General features: G+C 37.3%; 1 protein-coding gene across 1 annotated transcript; it reads left to right on the top strand.

Moving 5' to 3' along the window:
* The first annotated feature begins 5,649 nt into the window (after nt 1-5,649).
* On the top strand, nt 5,650-12,848 carry LOC144435274 (acetylcholinesterase-like). The gene is made up of 8 exons (XM_078123866.1): nt 5,650-6,100; nt 7,213-7,372; nt 7,840-7,917; nt 8,862-8,980; nt 9,763-9,936; nt 10,401-11,050; nt 12,025-12,197; nt 12,772-12,848. The coding sequence occupies exons 1-8, from the start codon at nt 5,741-5,743 to the stop codon at nt 12,846-12,848; spliced, it is 1,791 nt and encodes a 596-aa protein (XP_077979992.1). The 5' UTR covers nt 5,650-5,740.
* Nucleotides 12,849-13,448: the final 600 nt, after the last annotated feature.

Genomic DNA, 13,448 nt, shown 5'->3' with positions numbered 1-13,448 from the left:
ATATATATATATATATATATATATATATCTTTGCACAAGCCTCACAGTATCATGGTCATCTTAACTCAAGGAAAACTTATATTCTTCTTTGTTTAAAATCCAGATTCATTTTTTTTATATTTACCTGTTTATTGAGAAACTATACGTCATGCCTGCAAACTCAATCGTAAGTAGTTCGTGATGAGTGGACAGTTGTTATATTATTATACGTTAACATGACAGAACCTCATGTACCAGTGTAAGTAATCCCTGGTACAAATGTAAAACTAATCCTTCTGTGTACACCCAATATTCAGTTAACATTATGTGTAAAGTTTAATGATAAATAAGTGATCTGATGTCCTAATGATATCATCATGATGTTTATATATGAAATAGTTTACCTACCTCAAGGAACCACATCTACCAATGCCGCTTGGCTCGTGATTAGCCCAATTTGTATAGTCCAAAGATTTACCATCCATGGTTGTGAATTCAGTAGCACCGTAGCGATACAAACTTATCCACACGTTCCCATATAGACCTTGGCTATTCACAAGCCCAACCAAGGTCTGATGTACTTCGGCACTGTTTACTATGGCTAACTTCATCACTTTATCTTGACAAGCCTTTGCCGCGTCAGCATAGTTAAGTTTGTCACCGAACACTTTGTATTCTGTTGATGCAACATTCATCACAGATTAGTACTAAGGGATTCATAGAATGGACGACAGCCGGCAAAAACAACCGGTTACGCCATACTTTCTCGCCAGTTACGTTTTCAAAAAGCTATGTGTCAACCATTACGTCAAAAAAAAATAAGTGTGTGTTTCTGATAACCCGACTGACCATATTTTAAGCCATATTCATATGGCTTAAAATATTCATGTTCATATTTCATCAAACTATCACAGAAAGGGTATTCTGACTGATATTTTGTTTAATTTTGGGTCGAAGCAATAATTTTCACAAAGAAAAACAATTAATAAAGTCCCGACATACACACCCTATTTACTGAGACCTTGTTATCGGAAATACACAATTTTTTTCCGCCTTCTGTATGCATTGTTTGAGGTCTGACCCTAGAAATTGTCTGGAATGCTGAGATGACATTTTAGAGTTCATATAGTATGACGTTAATGTGTTTCTTTTACAGTACCCCATTCTGTATTAGAGAGGTTTAGATACACGTTGGAACGCGTTCGCGTACGGGAGCATTAGAGAGTTTCGGCTACACGTTCAACGTGTACAAACGCGCACGTGTGACGTAGGAGATTTTGTGCTACTACGTTGCAATTTTGACCTAGGTCTCTGCGTACTGACAAGTTTCGCGGGCGTTTCGAAGGTGGCGACGGCTGTTTACATGTAAGTAAACAACGTGAAATTCCTTTTAAAATTTTTCGTAAAATCATCACTAATATAATGAAAAAATGTTGATGCTTTTAGCAAGGTTGACCATTCACGACACAATACACCCATTGATTGAGATATTTGCGTATTCGACGTAAATTGTATAAATTTTGGTTAACCCGTTTAGACACTTGATTGACATGATACTCCATGGTAAACTTAGAATCTAACCAACCACCAAGGTTACACGGGAATGATTGTTGCCAACAGTGATTATATTTAGCTCTCAATGGGATATAGACACTGTTTTATGGCATGTATGTTTATGCTCTAGTCAAAATTATATGTACTTGCTTCGCTGTGCAAACGTTGTTTACAGATTAATTACATTGAGACACCATTTACTGGGCTGATGATTAAAGCAATCGAAATAGTATACTTTTACACTTGATATGGATGCTATAATCGATTGTGGTAAATCGTGCAAACGCTTTGGATATGTGTTACAAGTTGTATTGAACTTGCTAATCCCTCGTTGACTCTTCGTATGTCATATTGTAATGCGATTATGCATCATTTGTAAACCGTCGACATTGAAAAAAAAAATTGTGAGTGCTGTATCTTAGCAACAGACAATGTTGTGTTTCTTTGTTTGTGTGTGTGTGTGTGTGTGTGTGTGTGTGTGTGTGTGTGTGTGTGTGTGTGTGTGATGATAGACTGTCGACAGTCGCTCGCGCCTTTTTTTCCCTACGTTTTATCTAAACTCCGATCTTGCGCAACACTAGTCTAATCGCAAACTGATATCGAGGGCCTTCGGTATGCGATTATAGTACTTAGTAGTGTTGCGCCGGATCGGAGTTTAGATAAGACGTAGGAAAAAAAGGCGCGAGCGACTGTCGACAGTCTTGTGTGATGACACATGTTTGTCGCGAATACAATACTCACATTTCGCTCCCAAAATCTCAAAAATATATTTGAGTATTTTCATTGTAGAAATCAAATGAGTAAATTTTCGATGCTATCAAACGGTACCATGCCTTCTACTTGATACCCGTAACACCCGTGTTGAAAAGTTCCTCATTTCCGAAATTCTCACCCGCATTTACTTCGACGACATGGTGGAATGCTATTAGGGTACAAATTTTGTCAACAATTAATAAATATCTCATAATGTAGGCATCATCTACATACGGATGGACTAACTTGTAACAGACAAAAAATACCGTGAGGTCCTGTTTGATTCCCACCTTAGTACGGAATTCATTACAATACATTCTATAGCACAGTATAGGAATATTTCTTTATATTCATTCATATATACATGTACGTATATATGCATAGACAGTTTAGTATATATTTACATACCTATAGTGGAGCACCTCACAACAGGTAACATCATAAAGATGACAATAGTATAGACCACATAGGGAAGAAATATCCAAGTAGTTTGTTTCATTGTTAACGTTCGAGTGGATCTCTCTACCAGGAGAAGTGATATGCTGCAATGCCGTAATATATACACATACACACAATCCAATCATTGCAACCTCGTAACCAAAGAAACACATGTTAATCGTTTTCGAGTACCTCATTAGTGACATCAATCATTGTCATGACGATATAGATAACATCTGGAAATATAACACATTTAGAAGCAACAGTATAATACTACATTTATAAAAATTCATTTTGAATGCCTGTTTTAATTTTTTTGTTTACATTACAGTAATTTAAGGAAAAAACACATTCTTCATTTCGTTATGGCGTGAAGACTGGAGAAAAAGATAAGAAATAAAGTTGGTAATATTTCAAGGAGAAGTGGGGCATTGATGAACTGCATAGACTAATGATATATCAATTTTAGTAATTATTATAATTTCTTAAGCTTAATAATTCATTACACAAATTCAGTTGGCAAATAACGATGGCTACAACAAACGAATTTGTTGAACCATATAATAAGTGTGATTTATCATGTCATGGAAAATCAATTAACTTTAAATGCTACCAGAAATTCTAGAAAGGTCATCATTACCTTTAAGAGTGACCCCGTTTTCTTTATTTCTCATTACCCGACCGATCCAAATGTTCAGCTCCGACATCAAAATATAAAAATAAATAAATAAATAAAAAATTGCCCGCCCTTAATACTTTGAGGAATAGCACCCTCTCTGGTGTATCTTCCCTATTACAATTACCAAGTAAATTAAAACATTTTTCTCTCTCTGGAGACTTTTTTGAACAATCAAACCTCGCGGGAGCAGTCGTTTACCTCGTACTTTGCAAAATTGTACACTTCATTTACCCACCGTACATTCAATTATGAGGTAGTCAATAGCCAAGGAAATGTGTATGTCTGCCAAAATATCTCTGAATAGGTAAGTTAAAGTGTAGGTAATATAGCCATACATGTACAGTTGTATAATAATGTATTGACTCGAGTAAAATTGGGGTATTGAAGACAATTTTCAAGTACTTGATGGCTTTCGATAATGTGTATGGTTTGAAATTTTACGCCATTAAAAGGCCACCTTCAATTCTTGCCCTTACTTTTTTTTAAAGTGCTTACCCTCCCCCTATCATGGAGGATGCTGTTTCTGCCCAGAATCAAGATTGAAAGATGAAACCCTGCTAAGTATCTCAAAGTACAGCCCATTGAGACCTTTTTCGCAAAGCCCACATATATTTGTAAAGAAATGTCTCATTGTTATGTATTGATTTCCAATGTTAGTTTAAAGTAATACACCATACTGTACAACTCTGCGGGGGGGGGGGGGTACTGTATAATTACACATTAAAATATGTGTAGCCGTGAGGTGGGGGGATGTACGGAAATTCTTGGGCTCATTTCGAGGGGACTATGTAATTTTTTGAGAGCGCGAAGGGGGGGGGGGCTGCGATTTTTTTTGACCAAAATAATTTCTCCCCAGCCCCCCCCCCCCCCCCCGCACCCCCCGCCATAAATTCTGACTCCAGCCTAAGTCGTTTGTAAAATGAAGACATTTATCAGGTGTGGTAGCTCCAAGTTCTAACTAATAATGCGGTGATGACGTGTCCTAAAGATATGGTGGGTTTTTGTTTTTGTCCTTACAGGAGGCATTCAGTTTTTTCTAGTTTCTTTAAAACATAGCACAAACATTGCGTTGTCGCACAACTTCACGTTCATGGCAATGATAGATATATGATTTTTTTGAAGATTTAAAGTTGTAACCAAAATAACATTTTTATAACTAATTTATTTGCATCATAATAATCCAGCCATCCTATGTTGGAAGTGTAATTAATCAAGACAAGTATAGCAACATCCTAATCAAACTTTAAAGTGATGTGTCTACAAGGTTTTGTACTTCTTTATTTTATAAATCAATTTGGAACTAAATCATACCTATGTAACTGGTTTTACTTTCTTGGTTGTCGTATTGCAATTAAACACCAGCTACATTCAGTTTATAGGTGATGAAACAGCTGTCCTAGGACATATTACATAATCAAGTCATAAACCAAACTGGCCACACTACACACTTTATCACCAGAGGAAATAGTACAGTAAATATTATATCTAATTAACAATGTACTGTTCTCAGCTAAAGAGGACAAATCTACACATTCTCAACAAAGTTAAGCTCAATCTACTGGGTAATTGCAAAGTTGAAGATTTTTTAGGAAAGCATACATTTCTTTTTAGCTAATTTGCGGACCACTAATGAGATCACCATTTGCTTGAGATTTCTGCACATGCAGATCCCTACATTCCTTTGAAATTTAAGCTTAATCTGCTGGTTATTTTGCAAGTGAAAAAATGTTTACCAAAAACACAAATATTTTAGACTTTATTTGCACATCACTCATATTATCAACATGTTATGATCATTCCATAGAATAGCACTTCTGGAAACATCTCACCAAGTTTCAGTCTCATTTCACCAAGTACTTTTTGAGATATAATGTTTTGACCAAAATTCACATTTTTGCACCTAAATTGCATATTACTGATGATACAATTATGTGCTTAATATTTGTTTCATATATACACCCCTAGATGCATCCCCATTAAATTTCGATTGTGATAATTATACAGTCAGTATTAATGGAGTGTAGAAAACATACAACCACAATATATATTCAGTAATACGAACTCTATCTATCAACCTTTTCCCCTCCCAATCAACATATATCCCTCTGTTTTAAGCAGCTCATACCCCTCGAGCTTTGAGTGGAACCCCTATTAGAAAATCAACTCAGCCATTTCAGGTCACCGTTCAGTTCACATAAATTATAACTGTTTTTCATCGCATGTATGTAACTGTGTGCCCCTGAACGGACTTCCGTTTCTAAATCAATTGATAAGCTATTTATTGTGTCACAATCAACCCTATACTGACAATTCACCTTCTGTACTTCGCTAGGAGCCATGACATCCACAATGCGATATTTCTACAGTGTAGTATTCGTATTACATATAACATGTAAAACCAATGCTGATGTCCCAACTGTCGAAATCAGCGCAGGTAAACTAGTCGGTTCAACTGCACAGTTCACCCACGAGGACACCCTACACACCGTCAATGTCTACCGTGGAATACCGTACGCTGAACCACCGATAGGTGACTTAAGATTTCGACCACCTGTACCTAAATCACCATGGAGTGGCGAATACGATGCTACGTTCAGTAGAAGTGTGTGCCTGCAGAACGAAAATTTTTTCGTACCCGTTAATGAAGAGAAGAATGAAGACTGTTTGTATTTGAATGTTTTTGTCCCGCAACACCAGGTTTGTACTATTAATAAATCACTCGATTTGGGCAAAATGAGTCTGTATAAGCTTATATACTGTGTGGCTAATACTGTAACAATGGCATAAACTTGTGAAGTTCAATTTTCGACTATACGATAATAAGTACAGTGTACTGATCGATGACTACTGTGTATATATGGGAGGTTCAACGACCTCTATATGGTATGCTAGAATGGGGTCATGGCCATCTGACTGAGGACACATGTTTTATGGAGTTCTTTCAAAATTGGAGATTCATGGTTTAAAGGTCCCCCCCCCCCCAATATGGTTTGTATGTACCAGAAGTCTCATGATTAGGTGGACGGTAAGCTTACTGAGCATAATTCCGGGACCATTATCTGATAATGTCTGCTTAACCCCCCCCCCCCTGTACCACCAGAACGCAATCTTGCAATATCATTAACGTAACCGATATTACGTGTTAAGTGTGCAGCCCATAGTTTAATGATATGGGAGGGAAGAGGGGGGTGGGGAGCGATGGGGTGTAGCACTTGTACAGCATCAGACCTTGTACATGGCGTCCTTTGATATTCATAAATGGCACAAATTTGTGGAAAATCTTGAGACTCTTGATTGATTGATTGGTTGGTTGGTTGGTTGGTTGATTGATTGATTGATTGATTGGTTGGTTGGTTGGTTGGTTGGTTGGTTGGTAGGTAGATAGGTTGGTTGGTTGGTTGGTTGGTTGGTTGGTTGGTTGATTGATTGATTGATTGATTGATTGATTGATTGATTGATTGATTGATTGATTGATTGATTGATTGATTGATTGATTGATTGAATAAACCTAAAACCTACCTTCAGACACACTGTGAGTAGGATAACTTGATACAACCCCGTCATAGGTTTTAGAAACAGATGGCTTGATGCAAAATTAATTCATTTTTGTCAAAAATAGAATCGCTGAAAACTGTTAGACTGACTAGATACTAATTGGATTAATTATCAAAATACTATATTTATCCGCCTACGACGTCAACAACGATATTTTACACATTCTATCGTGTTATATATTGTTGTTTTTCTTCTTCTTCTTCTTCTTCTTCTTCTTCTTCTTCTTCTTCTTCTTCTTCCATTATTTTTAACAGCGTAAGAAGTATTCGGTGATGGTATGGATACACGGTGGAGGTTTTATCTATGGTTCGGGCTCAGCCATTTATTATGATGCGACGGCGTTGTCAGCAATCAGTGATGTCATAGTGGTAACCCTGAATTATCGACTTGGTGCGATTGGGTTCTTCACTACAGGTAGATGGATATGTCTTGCACTTTAAACTTCGTCGATATGCGAGATGCGATATGCACCCATAGGGGAAAGGACGAATACTCAATTTTGTTCTCGCGATTTTCCGGATTACAAATATTATCTTCTCTATATTTCAAATGAAGTTTTAAATATTGTCACTGTCTTATCAGAGTTTACAGACTGCTCGTCCTAGAACAATCTCACGGACTAAATTGCCCAATTAACACATTGCGCCGCGAGTGTAAGCAACTATTGATCCAATTAAATGGCAATGGCAGTACAAGTAGTACTTCCTTTAGTCTTATCAGTATGTGCTCATTGGGTAATTAACCTGTGAGTTTGTTCTAGGATTAGCAATCTACTAATAAACTCTGATAAGACAGTGATAACGTTATGTAATAGGACAAAAACAGTGAGAGGAAACAATTATATTTAAAATTTAATTGTTGTATTTAATACATTCTTTTAGGTGACTCAGCGGCGACTGGTAACTATGGTATGCTGGACCAGGTCGAAGCATTGAAATGGGTGAAGAACAACATTGAAGGTGTGTAATATTAGATGACGATTATAACCCCGAACACTTGGTATGACTAGTTATGTTGAAAGCACTATCTATGAGAATACAAACAAATGCAACAGATGTATCGTCCTCGTTCATGTATATCTTTCAAACATCATTGCGCAGTTCAAAGTAGTTCTACCATACGATGTTACATTTTATAGTGATGTGGCAGCTTTACCCAATCGAGTCTGTGGACAGGCAATAATAGAACCCAATCGATCGAGATATGTAATGGATCTGTTACAGGAGATTCATTATGAGCATTCAGTTTCCGGATGGGATAAGCTTGAGGTATCGAGTTCAGTGAGAGTTGCTGGTCAAAGGTGTAAACAGTACCACAATGCACACTACTGTAACAATAGACACATGAGAGCATTGGTAGATTATACTTTTTGCAGACATTCAAATATTTAACTTTACTCTGACCACACAGAACACACAATGAACACTTCTACAGTGAAGGATCAATCTCTGCTATCTGTACTGTATTTATCTTGTTGCCAGTCTCCACGTACTGAACTTGATTACCTCGTCTCATCGGAACTGCATGAATGCTCATTGTGAATGCCTTGTTTAACAGAAGATTCTTGATCGTTTGCAATGAACTTGACTATACTGATGTACTTGACACGAATACGGAAGCATTTTCACTCGTGGTATGGATAATGATAACAATTTAAAGCGTCATTTCGTCAACACCATTCGAATTCATGAATTGCAAGCTAGACTTGTAGATGATCAGAACAGAAAGAAACGAATTTTGAAAAGAGGTTCACAAATGAGCTTCTTTTAAAAAGAAAAACGTGTCGTTGGTAGTTCCGAATCACTAACTTCGAGTATTCTGCAATTTGTAACATTATGTTTTTCATGTTGTTAGCATCATATTTCCTAAATTTCTGTTCATCATTTACTTTCGTCATTCACAGCATTTGGTGGTGATACAGAGAGTATAACTATTTTTGGAGAAAGTGCGGGATCACTGAGTGTTCATTTGCATATTGTATCCCCATTGTCGTCTGGATTGTTCCACAGAGCCATTCTTCAGGTAAGGAACCTAAAGCAGTATTTTGTCAGATTCGACAGGTAAAGTGACTAAAACTGGAATGACGTAACAGTTCAAAGTATTCAATTCTTTGAGATGAAAATAAACGTTAAATTTTACTTAGTGTGACCTGATTGTACGAAGATGTTCAACACTGCATGACTTACGTGCATTTAAAAATTTACTGACACCGATATATTTTGTCGTCTGGCTGCACACAAACAAATCTTACCAACAGTGTTTTTTTCATCGTCTGACTAACATCTTACCAACATCGCTGGATTTTTCTTGTGTGAGCTACCAGCATGATTGAAGCATTTCCTTGCCAAATCTAGTTCTTTATAATTACAATGTCGTATATTTTTGTGAGCCAGATAATGAGATTAAACAACGTAGTTGAGATATTTGTTATGCCAGACGATAAAATGGTGTGTCTTACTAAAGTGTTAGTAAGATCCATGTTGAGTCAGACAGGGTTTGTTTCGGATGTCGCGATTTTCCATAGTTGAGAATAAGGGATGACAGTAATTGGGTGTATAGCTGTAGTCACCCTCAATTTGGTAAATAGATAGATAGATGAATTTCGAAATGTAATAATATAAATTTAATTTTCCATCAAGCCAAGTTGTTTATGCATGCTAATAGTGGGAAGAATTTGACACAGTGCAGAACATGTGTTGTATTAATACACCACGGTAATTACTAGCTTTATTGTTACATCTCATTACAGAGTGGCACTTTTTGGCTGCGACAGTTATTAGCTAATTTTTATCTCATAATTACAGAGCGGGGCTTTTTCGTACTCTTTTGGATATACCGATGACAATGATACCATGAATATGGTTGCTAATGCCTTTGGTAGATTAACTGGATGTAAAAACAATACTTCTGAGGAACTGATGAACTGTCTTCGCCAAGTTCCAGGTGAAGACTTCATCAATATACAAGACCCAGCAACGGTAAATAAATAAAATACAAATATCTTGTCAGAATACTGCAGTTTTACGAACAACGAGACAGTTAATTACACACGCTTCCAAATTTCAGTTTGTCAAAATGATTTCTTTTTTCAATTTTCCGGGGTTTTTTTTCAATATAGTTTGGTGTTTTTGAAAGGATAATTGTACTAAAAGTCTGTTGGTTTCATTTCAATGTATAATTTGCATACATGTCCTAATATACGATTATGTTGCAAATGTCAACGGAATGTATACGCAGACAGAAAATTAATTTTAAAAAACCACCACTTCTTATAAATCTGGATGTATCCTCATAGAAGTAAACAATAACAAAACTGATGACGTAAACATATTGTATCGATGACTTTAAACGCTTTATTTGATGACGACATTTGAATCGTCACTAGCACTGTCATTCATCAACTGAATTGAAGTTTTCTTGGTTTCTCTGCTTGTCATATCAGGGTATTCTAGAAAATGAAACCGGAAGACCTGATTTGCGCGTTCCATTCTCGCCGTTTGTCGACAACTATTTTTTACCGACGCCTCCGATGGATATAATATCGTCCGGCTCATTTAATAAAGTTGATACTATTGTCGGAACAATGGCTGACGAAGGAATGATGTGGATTTTGATGATTTATCCCGACTCAGATAACGACAATGAACTGTTCCTAAACAAGACCGTTTTTGATATGATGTATCCCTTTTTTGTGTTGTCGCCTTACAACCGGTATGACGTCGTTAAACAAGCAGCAAAGTACTTGTATACAGACTGGGAAAACGCCGACCATGCCGAAACTAATTACTTGGACACCCTCAGTCAGATGGTTGGGGATCATTTGTTTGTATGCCCGTCTGATAAATGTGTACGTGATCTTTATAACGCTGGTGTTGACGTGTATCTTTACCATATGGACCATCATTCGTCTACGTCCATTTACAACAAAACATGGACGAAGTCGGCTCACGGAGAGGACATCCCCTTCGTGTTCGGCTTGCATCTTATTTCCGAGATGTATCCTGACGATGCCTGGAGGTATAGTATGACCGATGAGGAAGATAGAATGTCGATGCAGATCATGAAATACTTCACAAATTTTGCTAAAACGGGGTAAGTATGTAAAATGAGATAGAACTCTTACCATGACAAGGGAAGGTCACTCAACGGAGAAAAGCCAATGGCTATGTATGTTCTTGATGGATTGTGATTGCTGGATATTAATTATTTGATATAATTCCTAAATGTACATGATGTTCGTTGACCAACCTTCACTCTTAAGGTACTTTGGTCAACCTCTCCATGTGGGCTGGCTAACCTCGTCAATGTGCATTTGTAACCTTCTTTATATTAAAGTTGGTCAACTTTCTTAAAGTGCGCTGTCCAACCTTCTTCATACTCGTTGGCGAGCGTTCTTAGTGTGCGTTGGTCAACCTCCTTTAATGGTATTGGCTAGCCCTCTTAAAGGCTCTGGCCAACTGTCGTAACATGCCGGCCACCTTCTCAATTTACAATATTGGTCAACCTATGTGCGATAGCAAAACTTGTGTCCGTTTGTCAAGACCTTTTATGTTCTCTAGCCAACCATCTTAATGTGCGCTGAAAACCCCTCCTATTGTAATTGTGGGTTGGCCTACAGAATTTCTCAACAGGTACGTTGGCCAATCACCTGATATACCTCGTCCTCTAGAATAACTGCACTACAGAGACGAAATGGAAGGTTATGAAGGCGTAACACTACAATCGTACCCCTTGAGCACCTATTAAGAGTTCGAATCGGTATCTGTGCGTGTGGCCGAAGCTTGCCCCTTGACAGACAAAGTGCACGGGCAAAGCGCTATGGGTGTATACATAAATTTCGCACAGTATGAGAGGACCAAGTGTAAATTTTATCGAACCAAGCTTTATTGTTGCGAATGCGTTTAGAAATAACTTTATTTTCAAATAACATTAGTGAAAATGAGTAGTCCACCAGTGCCTAAAGAACGTAGTAAATGTAAAATTCGAAAACCGTTTGATTGTTCAATATTTGGCCTTTTTCATTTTCTAAAAAGTATAAATATATAGAATTTGCATTTCTCTAATAGTAACCCAAACCTCAACGATGATGGCGCTGTGATGGATGTCGACTGGCCCAAATTCACTGTTCCTGAGCTGCAATACAAGGAACTATCTCCATCCATGCCAACTAAGAGAGCCTTGAAAGCAAAAGAATGTGCATTCTGGAATCATTTAGCTCGTACTCTAATGGAGCAAAGTGGTAAGTTCCAGAATGGATTTTTCTGTACGTGTTCTAACCACAACCTCGTTACATGGTATTCCACAGTGACCGCGTTGTTAAAGGTCCATTTCGGGATATGATTGAAATCTAGATGTGACGGTTGTTATGCAGCTATACAAAAATAGTCCAGGACCAGAACAGAAAAAAGTCCTATGTAATCCTTATGGCTCCACTGATATGATAACGCTACTTAGTACGACGACCCGGATTGAAACGTAGCCCTTTAATATATTCACAATCAATATGGACAAGGACCCTGAGCTAAGATGTTTCAAACACAAAGTTTTGCAAGACACTTAGCATGAACACGACATTTTTGCAATTATACATACATACATACATACATACATACATACATACATACATACATACATACATACATACACACATACCTTGCTACATACATACCTTCCTACCATCCTACCTGCCTACACACACACTTATATATACACATACAGACAGACAGACACACACACACACCCAGACACACACACACACACACACACACACACACACACACACACCTGACACATTTCCTGTTCATGTCTTGCAGATGAATCGAAAGACTGTAGTACACAAGAGATGTCAAGCGAAGAACAGCAACCTTCACCAACGAAAGATGAATTATGAATTACGAATATGTTAATGAAGACAACCTGATCGATTTGCCAAGTCCAAGTCCGACACACACACACACACACACACACACACACACACACACACACACACACACACACACACATGCACATGCACTCCAAGACTTTCGAATAACATTTCCCTGAATAGATTCATTCGTTGCATTCAATCGTACCATTCTCGGATTTCCGTTTCTCTCAAATGATTTCCAAAATTTAACATCCAATGAAATACTATTCTCTAGTTTTGTACCACATATCAATTACGTTTGAAGTAGTACCTTACAGGTAGCGAAAACAGTGAAGAAAAAAAGTAGCACGAGTTGTATATACTTGTCCCTCTAGCCATGTTGAAACATATTATTTAATTTTTAATATAATTGCAATTGTCAAATAATCGAATTGATGAACATTTTAAGTTTCATTGTAGTCTACCATGAGACGTTATTATTGTGTGTCGCTTGTAAACTTTGTGAATGGTTTATTTCCATTTTTACCTTCCGTAAGGAATGTTATAATATACCGATGAAGTGTGTGTCTGTGCGTGTGTGTATCACGATTTCCGAAAAAACGACTGCATCAAATCAAACGAAAT

The sequence above is a fragment of the Glandiceps talaboti genome, chromosome 1, assembly GCF_964340395.1.
Source record: "Glandiceps talaboti chromosome 1, keGlaTala1.1, whole genome shotgun sequence".
NCBI classification, from domain to species: Eukaryota; Metazoa; Hemichordata; class Enteropneusta; family Spengelidae; genus Glandiceps; species Glandiceps talaboti.
The sequence above is the reverse complement of the archived record's forward strand: the minus strand, read 5'-3'. Positions and strand labels throughout refer to the sequence as shown.